The following is a 13,284-nucleotide window of genomic DNA, read 5'->3' as shown; positions in this document are numbered from 1 at the left end:
TGGGATCGTGTAGCAGCAGTGTTTCATGGATTATGGAAAATCACAACACACATCTGGCACCAGGCTTAACCCTTAACAATCTTGTTCCAGCATCAGCAAATATGGTTGTTTTCCAGGGTCCACTGGGGCCTTTGCCTGTGGGGGGAGCCACACAGTCTCTACCAAACAACCTCCCTGCAGTGGAATTGCCTCTCCCCATGTGGCTCAAGGACCCCTGGATTCACTCTGCTCCTGGGGATTTGCCCTTCTCGCCAGAGCACTGTCAGGTATTGACTTGCGGTGTTTCAGACTCTGTGCTATCCCTGTTTATAGAGTCTTAATGGAATTTAAACGCTCTCCTTTCTCCCCTTTTAGTTCAGTCCTTGTGGCTGTTTTCACTTTTCCACTTTCTCTCCAGTTGCTTTTGGTGTTGGTGGGGGGGGAGGGCTTTCCCATACTATCGCCCATCTTTGTCCTCTCTTTGCAAGCAAAAACAGCTCCCTGCCCTCCATGGTTTCCCTCTCCTGTTCACCTCTCTGCGCCTCGTACCTGCTGAGTTCTGTGGTTCGGGTTGTGTAGATTGTTGTGCTAATACTCCAATCAGTTTTCTAGGTGTGCAGGATGGTTTAGCATTGATCTGGCTGTATTTCATGGCTAAGAGACACACACAAAAAAACCTTCCATGCTGTTCTGCCGTCTTGGCTCCTCCCCTTCGTTTTAAATTTTTTTTAAAGTTTATTTTATTTTTTTGACAGAGAGTATGTGCACATGGGAGGGGCAGAGAGAGAAGGAGAGAGAGAATTCCAAGCAGGATCCTCACTGTCAGCACGGAGCCTGACTTGGGGTATGATCCTACACACTGGGAGATCATAACCTGAGCCAAAATCAAGAGCTGGATGCTCAACTGACTGAGTCATCCAGGCACCCTGGTTTTAATTTTGTATACACATTTTACTGACAGATAGAAATTTAAAAATTTTGGGGGGTACCTGGCTAGCTCAGTCTGTAAAGTCTGTTGAGGAAGAAAGTGAAAATTCAATCTTTATTTTAAAAGATACTACACAAGTATTTACCAATTTATAAACACATGGTATTTATTGTTTTTTCAATATTTCCTAACTTTATTAATTAATTTTTAAAAGATTTTAAGGAATCTCTACACCCAACATGAGGCTTGAACTTACAACCCCAGGACCAAGAGTACCATGCTCCCCTGACTGAACCAGCCAGGCCACCCCATTATTTTTACATTTTAATAAGTATCTTACATTAAGTATTTCTTTTCCCAAGTAGCCATTCTTTGAAATTTTCCTAAAATCAAGTATATGTTGATCAATCTGTTGCTCCAAATTAAGAGTATAACCTTGGTGTTTTCTATTTATACCATTAGAAAGCCCCACATTTAAATGTTTAAATGAAATAAATCCAAAGTGAATACAATATGAAAAATACATTTTAATCCAAAAGTTTGAATATTGGCACTTAGCTATTTACAATAGTATTTACAACAAATTTTACTGTAACTTTTGTAGAGATAACTATGTACATAGAACTATCTACAGTTGCTTGCTTCTAACATACAAACCATCACTGTGTAGAAAAATGTGAACAGGTAAAACTGCTACAACTCAAAATCACTATGATTAAATAAGATTCTGACAAATTTTCCTGGAGTTGAAAAATGCTGGTTAAGTCATGACAGAATTGGAGGCACGAGTGTATGGTCCCCACTTCTTCCCATTTTCACATTGTTGTCCCCTTACTTAGCTGGCCTGCATTTGAAGTAAAACTTATACCTGAATTCTGGACAATTTCATAGAAAACAGGGCTTCTAAGTCTAAGACTTTGTTTTAGGCCTGTTACTATGACTCTATAGCAGATGGTAGACTTTTTGAAGATATTAAATGCTTATGGCCCATTAATCATTTTTATGACTGCCAAAAGGTTGTTCTAATGGTAGTCAAGAAACTACCAAGTGGGATGCCTGAACACTAGGTGTCTCCTATGTGCTTTTCATGAAGTTCAGTCTGCTCTACAAAATTTTATTGTTTGATTGGAAACCTTAGTTTGAGAAAGGGAGGTAAAAACAATGAAGAATGAGCAGCTCTGTTAAGATCAACAAAATAATTCTGAATCTGTTTGCTGTAGAATAAAGTTTTAAAAAGCCCAGGCTAATACAATCATCCACCTATCAGTTTCTTTAAGGTTTAAGTGGCCAAGAGTGTACCTAGCATTTTCTAGATGAGAAAATAAAGCTTGTGTAACTTTGTGATAGATACAGTTGGTCATAGCTATATTTTATTTAAGTCCTTAGTCAGAAATCTAAACCTTAATTACCGTTTTGTTCTTGTAGAAAAATACAATCCATTTAGAGAAATACAATCCATGGAGAAAAACAGATACCACCTGTTCCTAATGGTCTCCCTGGAAATTATAGCCTTTGCCTGTAATTTAATTCCTTGTTATCCCTTTTCACTTTCCAAGTGACTAGTAATAAATAAGCTACTGGTTACTGGGTAGTAGAGAAAAACTTCTTAGTCTTCTTTCCATCTAGGAATTTCATGAAAGAAATATGTGGCAAGTCTTAGAGTACTATGAATCCAAGATAACTGGAAGTAAGTTTTACTTTCTAAACTACAAATGGTTGGCAACTGTTTCCTTAATAGTGATTGCAGGAGTAGGTCCAACATGAGTCCATATATAGCCCTTCTCTGGTCTGGTTGGAACCGTGGGAAATGGTGATGAACGTGACTTGAAATATTCAGAAGGTGCGTGACACACAAATTCCAAGTATTCCATCTTCCTTGGAAGATCCTCCTCTGGTCCTAAAAGGCAGTCAGTGGAAAGATTAAATATCTTTCGAACATATATGTCATTTTCACAAAGGGTTAAAATTCCTAAATGGTAGGGCAAACCACTCTGGTGACCTGACATTAGTCCTTGACACATGTATTACTCTGAAGTCACTCTCCACTACTTTTTCTACTTTACCTGTTTAACTCCCCCGAACAGTGACTCAATATAGGAAGGACTCTAAAAATATTAGCACACCAGTGTTTATTATCATGTGCCCATACTGTTCTAAGTACTACACATACACGGATACTTTGAGTCCTCACAACTTTGCTTGGAGGAAGGCACTATTATTATTCCTGTACTATGTATCAGGAAAATGAGGCAAGAGAGATTAAGGAACTTGCTCAGGGCCACACAACTAGTAAGTGCTTGGCTATGAGTCCAGACAGTCTGGCGCCAGCACCTGTGTTCTGAATCTCTATGCCATACTTCCCACTCTAGTATCTGAGGATTAGAGGAGGAGGTGGGAGAGGAGCCCCAGCAGTGATTCTTCACATCACCGCCTCTGCTGAGAACCCAGTCCTAGAAGTCAGGGAGATGAAAGTCCACTCTTCTATGTACCTACAAGCAGAAGACTTAGAACTGATTGTGTATCAAGCTTCACCCATAGGTGAGAATAACAGCAGTAGTTATTTGTCCCTGAGTTCCCTCTGGAAAAAACGAAAAACCCTTCATATGAAAAGTAATGCAAGTTCACTGCAGAAAGGTTGAAAATATGGGGTAATTTAAAAACTCTGAACACGTTTTAAACTGTATTAATCAGCAACTTCTTCCTGCAAGTCTATGAGAAACATTTATACCACTTCTTTTGTCAGCTTTGAAATGCATAAAAGTACAGTGGCTGCCATTCCAACTGTACACAATGACATCATAAACGTCTAGGATGAATATGTGTGACATGTGGAGGGATACGTAATGAAAATTTGTTAAGATGCCAGAAATAATAGAGACAGTTGCTTTTCAAATTATTTTTAACTAGATTTTTATAAGTCAATATGCCTAAATAAGCCTAACTCCTGAGCAATAAATTCTTTTAATAGAGTTTAACCTGGGTCGCTCAGAAAAATCTTATCCACATCACTTGTTAGTAGGTATGTATTGCCCTAACTCAAAAACTGATAGCACTCAAACCCCAACTACATAAAATATCTTTCATATTTTCTATCAAGTTCTTTCCTTTTTAACATTTAATGATGCTTATGTTTCTTTGCCATGGACTGAGTTATAGTCCCACAAATTCATATGTTGAGGTCCTAACCCCTGAAGTGATGGTGTTTAGAGATGGGGCCTTTAGGGAGATAATTAAGGTTAAATGAGGTCCTAGGTGGAAATGCAAGCTGGTGCAGCCACTCTGGAAAACAGTATGGAGGTTCCTCAAAAAACTAAAAATAGAACTACCCTACGACCCAGCAATTGCACTACTAGGCATTTATCCACGGGATACAGGTGTGCTGTCTCTAAGGGACACACGCACCCCAATGTTTATGGCAGCACTATCAACAACAGCCAAAGTTTGGAAAAAGCCCAAATGTCCATCGATGAATGAATGGATAAAGAAGATGTGGTGTATATATATACAATGGAATATTACTCGGCAATTAAAAAGAATGAAATCTTGCCATTTGCAACTACATGGATGGAGTTGGGAGGTATTATGCTAAGTGAAATTAGTCAGAGAAAGACAAAAATCATATGACTTAACTCATATGAGGACTTTAAGAGACAAAACAGATGACCATGAGAGAAGGGAAGCAAAAATAATATAAAAACAGGGAGGGGGACAAAACAGAAGAGACTCTTCAATATGGAGAACAAACTGAGGGTTACTGGAGGGGTTGTGGGAGGGGGGATGGGTTTAATGGGTAAGGGGCACTTAAAGAATCTAGTCCTGAAATCATTGTTGTACTATATGCTAACTAATTTGGATGTAAATTTTAAAAAATTAAAAAAAAAAACAAGTTAATGAAAAAAAAAATGAGGTCATAGGGTAGAGCCCTGATTTGCTAGGACTGATGTTCTTCTAAGGAGAGGAAGAGACACTAGGAGTGTGCACACACAGAGGAAAGGCCATTTGAGGTCTTAGGGAGAAGGTGGTGCCTACAAGCCAGGAAGAAAGCTCTTATCAGAAAGTGATCTTGACAGCACCTTGATCTTCAACTTCTGGCCTCCAGCATTGTGAGAAAACAGGTTTTGTGTTTATGGCACTCAGCCTGTGCTATTTTGTTATGGCAGCCTGAGCAGACTAATACATTCCTTTATGTAATAGTGGAGACTTACCTGTGCCACTTGTCATACTCACCGATGATGTAGGATGCAGGATCAAACTGGCCCCGGGGGCTAGAGAGGGTGGGAATGAGCCACGTCAGTGCGGCACTCTTCTCGCAATACTGGTCCTGGATGAAGCCCCTGATCTGAGCATAGTAGGGCTTTCCATCTTGTTCATCAATCACAGAAACAACGTCTCCAATTTGGTAATAGACTCCCTGGGGGAGACAGAAGATAACCCCATATTTGAAGTAAAAATAAAAACCACAGCTATGAACTGAAACCTCCTTAACATGAAATAAACAGTTTGCGAAGTGGTCAGTAAAACACCTTTGAGATGTTCTAATATGCATCAACATTTACACTGTTGATGCCAATCCTGAAGTTTTTCACTCTTGAATGAAAATTACACACACATGAAACTTGCATCTGGAAGAAACATTTATTATTTATAATGACACTTTGATTTCATATCAGAATTTTCATATCAGATTTTCATATCAGACTTGCTGAAGGCTACATAAGGCAGAGAACGCAGCTGGGGCTCCTTTATCAGCTCAGTGGTCCTTCTCTGTCCTGTACTGAAAAGCATTGCTTCCTGGATGAGAATATGCTTTACACATCTCCCTCATTGGCGTCCATAAAGAAAACGGACATGACAAATTCAAACCCAAAGAAATGACAGAAACTCTTCTGATTATAGTCAGTCTTCAGGATAGGTCTTTTCCCATTCACTTTGATATCCTCCCACAAGACAATTACCTGTATGTCTTTTTTTAATGTATTTTTTATTTATATTTATTTTTTTTAATGTTTATCTTTGGGGGGGAGTGCAGAGAGAATGGGAGACACAGAATCAGAAGCAGGCTCCAGATTCTGAGCTGTCTGCACAGAGCCTGACGCTCCAACTCACAGACTGCGAGATCATGACTTGAGTCAAAGCTGGATGCTTAACCGACTGAGCCACCCAGGTGCTCCTCAAGGCCTCATGTCTTATCCCCACTCTACTTCACAGCCAACTAACTAATCTGTACATGTCCCGTGTCTAGCCCTCCCTATGACTCTGTCTGCTATCTGTTATGTTTTCTCCCCTAGGTCTTGAAAAGGAAATAATCTCTCCTTCCAACACCTATAATGGCTGATCCAAATGATACTCAGCACTTCCTTAGGTACGTGTGGTTCTCAGCTGGTGAAGGAATCCTTGACTTGCAGGAACCAAGTGTGATTTATCACTGCTTCACTCAAAATAGGGCCTTGGCAGCCGGTAAAGCCATTAAAGATATTGTGCGTCTCAACCCTAAAAATAATTCTGAAGAAATACTTGCAGTGAGTGAACTGTGACAGGAGTTTCTCCAGGTGGATACTTCATTCATGTGTCTAAGGCTGACTGCTGTATGTAGATCACTATGGACAGGTAGGGTTAATGGGGGCTACCATCTGCTACTTCCTAGTTCACATCCATCATCATCTGGTCCTTGTAGACACTACTCAAAGTTCTTTGTCATATAAATACTTTACATTTATGGTTTACTTTGTCTACACATAGAATCATTATTCCCAAATTACCAATGATTAGTTTGTTTTTTCACACATAAAAAAACAGGACCTTGCTTATCATAGGCACTCAAATATATGCTTAATGAATATTAACTCAAAATATATAATCATGTGAAAACAGAACTGCAAGGCAAAGACAATATCTTGGTGAAAGATTCCAATGGCAAGCAGTACCTGGCACATGGTAAGTGTTTATTAACATGTGTTGTGTATGTACCTACATAGAGCAATGGACGTGACTAAGGTACTTGATCTAAAGAGTCCCTTCATTTGCAGGGAGGTTTCAGGGTTTTTGGCAGACAAGAAAGAAGGTCAACACAATATACTGAAGAACACTGGATTAGGAGTAAGCAGAGTGGTTCATGGAGCTCTTTTGCCACAGGAAGGCCATTTAACCATCTGGGGTCTTGGCTGCCCATACTCTTGGCCATCAGACCCAGTGGTTCCCACTCAGCTCCCCCTAGCATGCCTGATCTGGACTCCAGTTCAACAGATGGCAGTGACCTTTTAACTCTCCTGCCCTGGCGCTGACCACAGTGGCACTGCAGCGATGGCCTCTGCAGTACTGGGTATGATATCTGCAGCATTACCCGAATATCTGTTGCACTTTGTCCTTATTGTTTAACAAATGTGGATGGTAGACAGCAATAAGAAATCCTGATACTTGTGATAACAGGTCCCACATGCCATTGCCTTTTTGTCAGTTGAGACATGCGTGGAAATCACTAGTACACTAAATCCTTAGCCAAACCAGTTGCTTCTTTTTTTTTTTAAGTTTATTTATTTAAGTAAACCCCACATCCAGTGTGGAGATCCCCAAGATCAAGAGCCACATGCTCTTCTGACTGAGCCAGCCAGGTGCCCCCCAAACCAGCTGCTTCTGGACTCAATCTGTAAACTGTATGTTCAGCTGTGAGAGTGATACACAAATTTGAAAACATGATGGATATCAATTTCTACTCTTCATTGAGTGCTTACTCTGCTAAGTGCTTAACATACATGATCTTGCTTGACCCACTGAGGTAGCTGCTATTTACAATCCCTATTTTATAGATGAAGAAACACAAGAGAGGTTGCCACACAGCCACTTGCCAGTGCAGCCAGGAGCCGAGGTCGCTCCATGACTTGTTGACTATTTTATCTTTGACAAGTTCATTAATTTCCCTGTGCCTCACTATTTTCATCCATAAAGTGGGAATAACAGCAGCACTTCATGGAGGGGATTGAATGAAGTAAAGCATGTGACATGCTCACCTCGGTGGCTGATGCATAGCAAGCACATGCTAAACTTCAGCTATTTTATTCTTAACAATGATGAAAGGCTGGAAATACAGGACAGATGTTTGCCTGTGTATACAGACTGTTAGTCTAGGCTAACAAAAAAAAAAAGGTACACAGTATAACACTTGAGTTTCTCAGTGTTTGGTCCACTTCAGTCAGGTATGAAGCACTAATTTGTGTCACTGCCCCCCAAAAGATAATTCAGACCCCAAAACATCAACAATATTTAATGGCTGCTGCCTGTGCCAGGCCTGCAGGTTTTGGGGCTCTTTTCTATGTTGCAACTGCTTTCCTAAGGCTTCTGGTTAAAAAATAACAATAGGTCATGTCTCTCCGGAGTAGCAGATGTCTGTGGGCTTTGGATCCCAGGAAACCTGACTTCCTCACTCTTGTATCAAAACATTTTGGACTCTTTCACCATGGACTTCTAGTAGATGTTAATCACCACCACTATCCTTATTCCTCTCACTTCTCCTTAAAGGCATTTTAGAATCTCTGTGCCTCCTCTACCCACCAGATATCAGGTCTATACAATCTCTACTAGTCCAAGCCCCTACTCTGCTTTTCACACAGTGACTGTCACAGTGACTAGGATGGTTCACTCTTTCATGACTCCACACTATACGTTAGCATTTTGAGATACTTAAAATAGTTAAAAATAACACGTTTCAATAAGCAACTACCCCTCAGCTCTGGATGAGCTGTCTTATACCAGCCACCTATGAGGGAAAATAGTTTAGAAAAGAACAAAAAATAATCACATACCGTACAGAGGAGCAGAGACCTTTGGACTAACCCAACATTTGGCAGCATCTCACACAACAGGTCCAAATCTTCCCTCAGTGACCCTACAGGTGCTTACCTTGTAGAAGATTGATTCTGCAGTGATTATAGTGGAAACAGACTCAGGAGCTTTGATGGGCTAGGAAAAAAAACAAAAGCAAACATATTAGCACATTCATAGTGTATTATTATATGTGTGTAGTGTGTATAGACATTTTCCCAGCCATCTATGAGAATTCTGTAACTTCAGAAATCCTAAATCTATTTATTGACAAGGAGTGCAATAAAAAGACAAATGATTTTCTGAATGTAGTGGCAAGGCAGTTTGAATATTTCCACGGCTATTTCTGCTACCAGCAGCTTGAAAATTGCTGAGAACCAAAGCGCAAGCTTCTGATTATGCTGCTTAGATCCACTGCATGCACTCTCAAAGCTTTATTACATATTAACATTCTAGTTATAAAAATATCCTGGCTCCGATGGCCTGGGCATGATAGGAGTGGAAGTCATAAAAAATGTGTAGGTGAACACAAGGTGAAAAAGTGTCTCCTTTGAAGACATTTTCCATCTCAGCTTATCTGTGGAACTACTAGGATACTCATTGTCATCAGAAGTAATTTTCTAGCAAGGCTGAACTAAGGCTATATGAAGCTTCCTTGGGAGTTCTTAGTAAATTTGTCACCACCCAACCATTCCTGAAATCCCTTCTAAAGCTGCAGTATACGCTGTGTGCCACAACACAAAAACCAGGCCTCCCCAAATATGTCTTGGCATCATCCTTGAAGAAAGGGGTTGCTAGAGAAATTGATACTGAAATAACTGCAGGGCATATTCAGCCACACATGAGAGGAAAATATGTGTTTAAGTGACACAACTATAGTCAAATGCACATTTACTTAACATGCTTTGTCTAGTCAATAAATGCCTCATTTTAAGAAAACTAAATTATAAAAGTCTTAAGTAAATTAGGGGCAACTCTTCTCAATGGGAAAAGAATCTGCAATCTGCACAAGAATATACTGCAGGGCCCCTCTGTGTTTTACAAATGAATATGACCAACTTCAGAAATGCCTTTGCAGGTAAGTGAAACATTCCTGTTCTGAAAGAACACCATACTAAGGTTTATTTTATTTTATTTTTTTCACCATACTAAGGTTTAAAAAAAGTAGTCTACATTTGTGTTTGACCATTTTCCCCTTGTGTTTACAAAAATCCTGAGTATTTAACTGCAAAAAAAGGCGCTTTCAACTACCCCCAGCACAAGTCTGTCAACCATCTATTTTCTTATAGCAGAAGAAGAAAAGGTTAGCAAAATATTTGATTCATATTCATCAAACTGATCATCATAAATCAGTAAGATACATTTTCTGGGGCTGTAATAACAAACGTAAGTGAATAAGTTACGGTATTATTTACTTCAATCTTTAAAGAATAAAAAGAAATTTTTTTTTTCCTGATATACCTGGTGATACCAAGAACCATAATCCCACCTCCTCCTTTGCACAGAGGACCCAATAAAATGCATTTGAGGCTTAGGTTTCTTTTAGACTCATATTTTATATTTCCCAGTGGAAACAATTAAAAGCTAAAAAAGAGAGAAAGGATATTATTAACTATAAACAGTAAGCCTCCTGCAACAGTGTTAACTTCCTTTCAGGTAGTGTGGACCACTCCCCAGAATACTGCAAGAGCGAAGTCCAAATGAGAGATGAAGGCAGTGACAGACACACTACACACACAATGCCATTACCGTAAAAGACACTGTCCACAATCATCTTACATTTTTTAATTTAAAAATATGTCTTCTCCCTTTTCCTTTGGTGGAAACTTTCTTTTCAGCAGCTGGAGCAGATTTGTATTTAGTGTTTCTCAGCCGAGCAGACCTCCTGTGAATTTCCTGCTTACTCTGTTATATAAACAATTAAAGAACAAAAAAGATAAATAAAATTATAGAAAGACTGCTGTCCCGATACAACCATCTTACAATGACTCCAGAGTACGCACTTTATGCTGATTTATAAAAATTAAGTAAAAATGTACCTTTTCCTTTTATGCTGGGTAATCACAGGAACTGGGCTAATTAGAACGCCCTGGGCAAGCATCTCCATAGCCTCCAAAAACGTGTGAACTACTTAAAGAAGGGCAGGGGGGCAGGAGTGCGAGTAAGTCTAGGCCAAGGCAAGAACTATTCATTTGTTGACATTTATAGTAGTGAACAACCCTTAACGACTGAACTCTCCAGGGCGAGGGTTAGTTAGGTATGGCACTTCCTACAATGGAATACTTATGCTGCCATTTAAAGCAATGACAATGATATTACTTAATATGACATAATGGTAAAATCACTTTAACAGAGAAAGGTCCAGTAGCGTGATCCTGTTTAGTGTCTGTGTATACGTGTGTGTATTGAGATGTCTGGTTACTCCTGCAACTGTTATTACAATGAGGGCGATTTCTGAAGGGTTTTTAATTTTCTTACTTTCTGTACACTTGCAATTTCTGAAAATAACAAAAGGTGCTTACGATGGGCCAAATCAACGAAGATCTTTTCGTGGTGGGAGGAGGCGACCCGCTCTAGCAGGGTCCCACGGTCGGGGAAGGCCCCAGTGCGCGCCCCCTCCCCGCCCGGCCGGCCTCCGCCCACCTCAAGCCCAGTTGGCCTCCGCCTGCGGGAGGGGCCATTGGAGCTCACCTGCTTGCCGCCCCCGCCCCCGTTGCTCTGCGGAGGGGCAGCAGAGGTGCTAGCGAAGGTCGCTGCGCCGAAGCTGCCACCGCCGCTGCTGCCCCCCGTCCCGCCAGTCGCCCCTGTGCCGGCGCCCCCGCCGCCCGCGCCGCCCCGGCCCGTGCAGTGGTGGCAGAGGATCTCCCCTTGCGGGCCCTTCTTCCACATAGAGGACGACGTGGTCTTGCAGACGCTGCAGGTAGGCTTCAGGCCCAGTGGCATCGTGGCGGGCTCGGGCGGCCCCCGCGGGCGCAGCGACACGGGAATGGCGACCGCCGGCCCGGGCCGCCCGCTGGTCGGCCCGCCACTCCCAGCGACAGGAAGAGCGGCGCGGGCGCCGAGCTGTCCACGAAGGGACCAGAGCGCGGCCGCTGCCCCCTGGAGGCAGGAAGGCGGTTCCACCCGCTCTGCGCGGGACACCTACACTCGGAGGCTCTCAGCGCCGGGATGTGGGCTCGGAGGCGGGACCCGGCCTGGGAAACTTCCGGCGATGGGCGGGGCCTGCGCGGCGCTGGCCTGCCCTCCCATGACCGGAAGTGCCCCACCCGGGATTTCTGGAATTGGACCCTTGATCTCCTACTAGGGGAACTGATCTCCTACTAGGGCAGACTTTTGCAAACTTTTTGGCCTTAGGCATGGGACTGGCAGGTAAAATGCAGAATGCCAAATTAAATTTGAATTTCAGATAATATTTTGGTATGGGTGTATCCCATGCAGTATTTGTTTATCTGAAATTCAGATTTAACTGGGTGTGCTGTATTTTTATTTGCTAAATCTGGCGCTCCTACTGAGGACCCCTTTACGGTCTTAAAAATTATAATTTAGAACCCCCTCTCCCCCCCGCCCCCCAATACTCTTGTTTACAGGAGTTACATCCATGGACATTTATGCATTAGGAGTTGAAATACATTTTATTTATTTTTATTTTTATTTTTTTATTTCTTTTTTCAATATATGAAATTTATTGTCAAATTGGTTTCCATACAACACCCAGTGCTCATCCCAAAAGGTGCCCTCCTCAATGCCCATCACCCAACCTCCTCTCCCTCCCACCCCCCATCAACCCTCAGTTTGTTCTCAGTTTTTAAGAGTCTCTTATGCTTTGGCTCTCTCCCACTCTAACCTCTTTTTTTTTTTTTTTTCTTCCCCTCCCCCATGGGTTTCTGTTAAGTTTCTCAGGATCCACATAAGAGTGAAAACATATGGTATCTGTCTTTCTCTGTATGGCTTATTTCACTTAGCATCACACTCTCCAGTTCCATCCACGTTGCTACAAAAGGCCATATTTCATTCTTTCTCATTGCCATGTACTACTCCATTGTGTATATAAACCACAATTTCTTTATCCATTCATCCGTTGATGGACATTTAGGCTCTTTCCATAATTTGGCTATTGTTGAGAGTGCTGCTATAAACATTGGGGTACAAGTGCCCCTATGCATCAGTACTCCTGTATCCTTTGGGTTAATTCCTAGCAGTGCTATTGCTGGGTCATAGGGTAGGTCTATTTTTGATTTTCTGAGGAACCTCCACACTGTTTTCCAGAGTGGCTGCACCAATTTGCATTCCCACCAACAGTGCAAGAGGGTTCCCGTTTCTCCACATCCTCTCCAGCATCTATAGTCTCCTGATTTGTTCATTTTGGCCACTCTGACTGGCGTGAGGTGATATCTGAGTGTGGTTTTGATTTGTATTTCCCTGATAAGGAGCAACATTGAGCATCTTTTTATGTGCCTGTTGGCCATCCGGATGTCTTCTTTAGAGAAGTGTCTATTCATGTTTTCTGCCCATTTCTTCACTGGGTTATTTGTTTTTCGGGTGTGGAGTTTGGTGAGCTCTTT

The 13,284-nt window shown here is 41.6% G+C and overlaps 1 protein-coding gene across 1 annotated transcript; it reads right to left on the bottom strand.

Moving 5' to 3' along the window:
• Positions 1–1,414: 1,414 nt before the first annotated feature.
• Positions 1,415–11,744, bottom strand: GATAD1 (GATA zinc finger domain containing 1). Its single transcript, XM_042966376.1, has 5 exons — positions 11,414–11,744; positions 10,502–10,627; positions 8,801–8,860; positions 5,135–5,318; positions 1,415–2,804 (listed from the first exon to the last, which is right to left on the bottom strand). Exons 1-5 carry the CDS (start codon positions 11,663–11,665, stop codon positions 2,614–2,616), a joined length of 813 nt encoding a protein of 270 aa, XP_042822310.1. The 5' UTR covers positions 11,666–11,744; the 3' UTR covers positions 1,415–2,613.
• Positions 11,745–13,284: the final 1,540 nt, after the last annotated feature.

The sequence above is a fragment of the Panthera tigris genome, chromosome A2 (genome assembly GCF_018350195.1).
Source record: "Panthera tigris isolate Pti1 chromosome A2, P.tigris_Pti1_mat1.1, whole genome shotgun sequence".
NCBI lineage: Eukaryota > Metazoa > Chordata > Mammalia > Carnivora > Felidae > Panthera > Panthera tigris.
This window is presented reverse-complemented; position numbering and strand designations above follow the sequence as displayed.